The sequence below is a fragment of the Chaetura pelagica genome, unplaced genomic scaffold (genome assembly GCF_000747805.2).
Source record: "Chaetura pelagica isolate M959 unplaced genomic scaffold, ChaPel_1.0 scaffold1958, whole genome shotgun sequence".
Taxonomy (NCBI): domain Eukaryota; kingdom Metazoa; phylum Chordata; class Aves; order Apodiformes; family Apodidae; genus Chaetura; species Chaetura pelagica.
The window spans coordinates 6,080-6,433 of record NW_009954175.1 but is presented as its reverse complement, the minus strand read 5'-3'; the positions used below and the strand labels follow the sequence as shown (position 1 = coordinate 6,433).

The 354-nt window shown below is 66.9% G+C and overlaps 1 protein-coding gene across 1 annotated transcript in view; it reads left to right on the top strand.

Annotated features, from left to right (window-relative positions):
• ZP1 (zona pellucida glycoprotein 1 (sperm receptor)) overlaps nt 1–354 on the top strand; it is a 4,202-nt gene that overhangs the window by 2,347 nt on the left and 1,501 nt on the right. The window contains exons 4-5 of the mRNA XM_010002846.1: nt 38–135; nt 291–321. Of these exons, the coding sequence (XP_010001148.1) occupies nt 38–135; nt 291–321 (129 nt within the window). The remainder of the gene's footprint in view (nt 1–37; nt 136–290; nt 322–354) is intronic.

The window sequence follows — 354 nt, the reverse complement described above, 5'->3', positions numbered from 1 at the left end:
CCCCCCCCCCCCCCCCCCCCGTGTCTCGCACCTGCAGGTGATCGAGGACCAGCTGATCTATGAGAACCAACTCATCTCCACCCTCGACGTCCAGGGCTCCCCCCGTGGCTCCATCACACGGGACAGCATCTACATGTGAGGGGAGCTGGTGGTGGGGCTAAGCTGGCCAGACACCCAGGACCACCCCTCCCCCCTCCCTCTTAGCAAAGCCCACCCTGCTCCTCCCCCCTGGAGCAGCCCCCAGTCCCATCTCCCCACTCTGGCTGGTTCCTGGTGCTGGGGATCCCTAGGGAAGGTGCCCCCCCGTTGAAGCCATGGGGGGTGGGAGTTGGAGGGCACAGGGGGAGGTTGGAG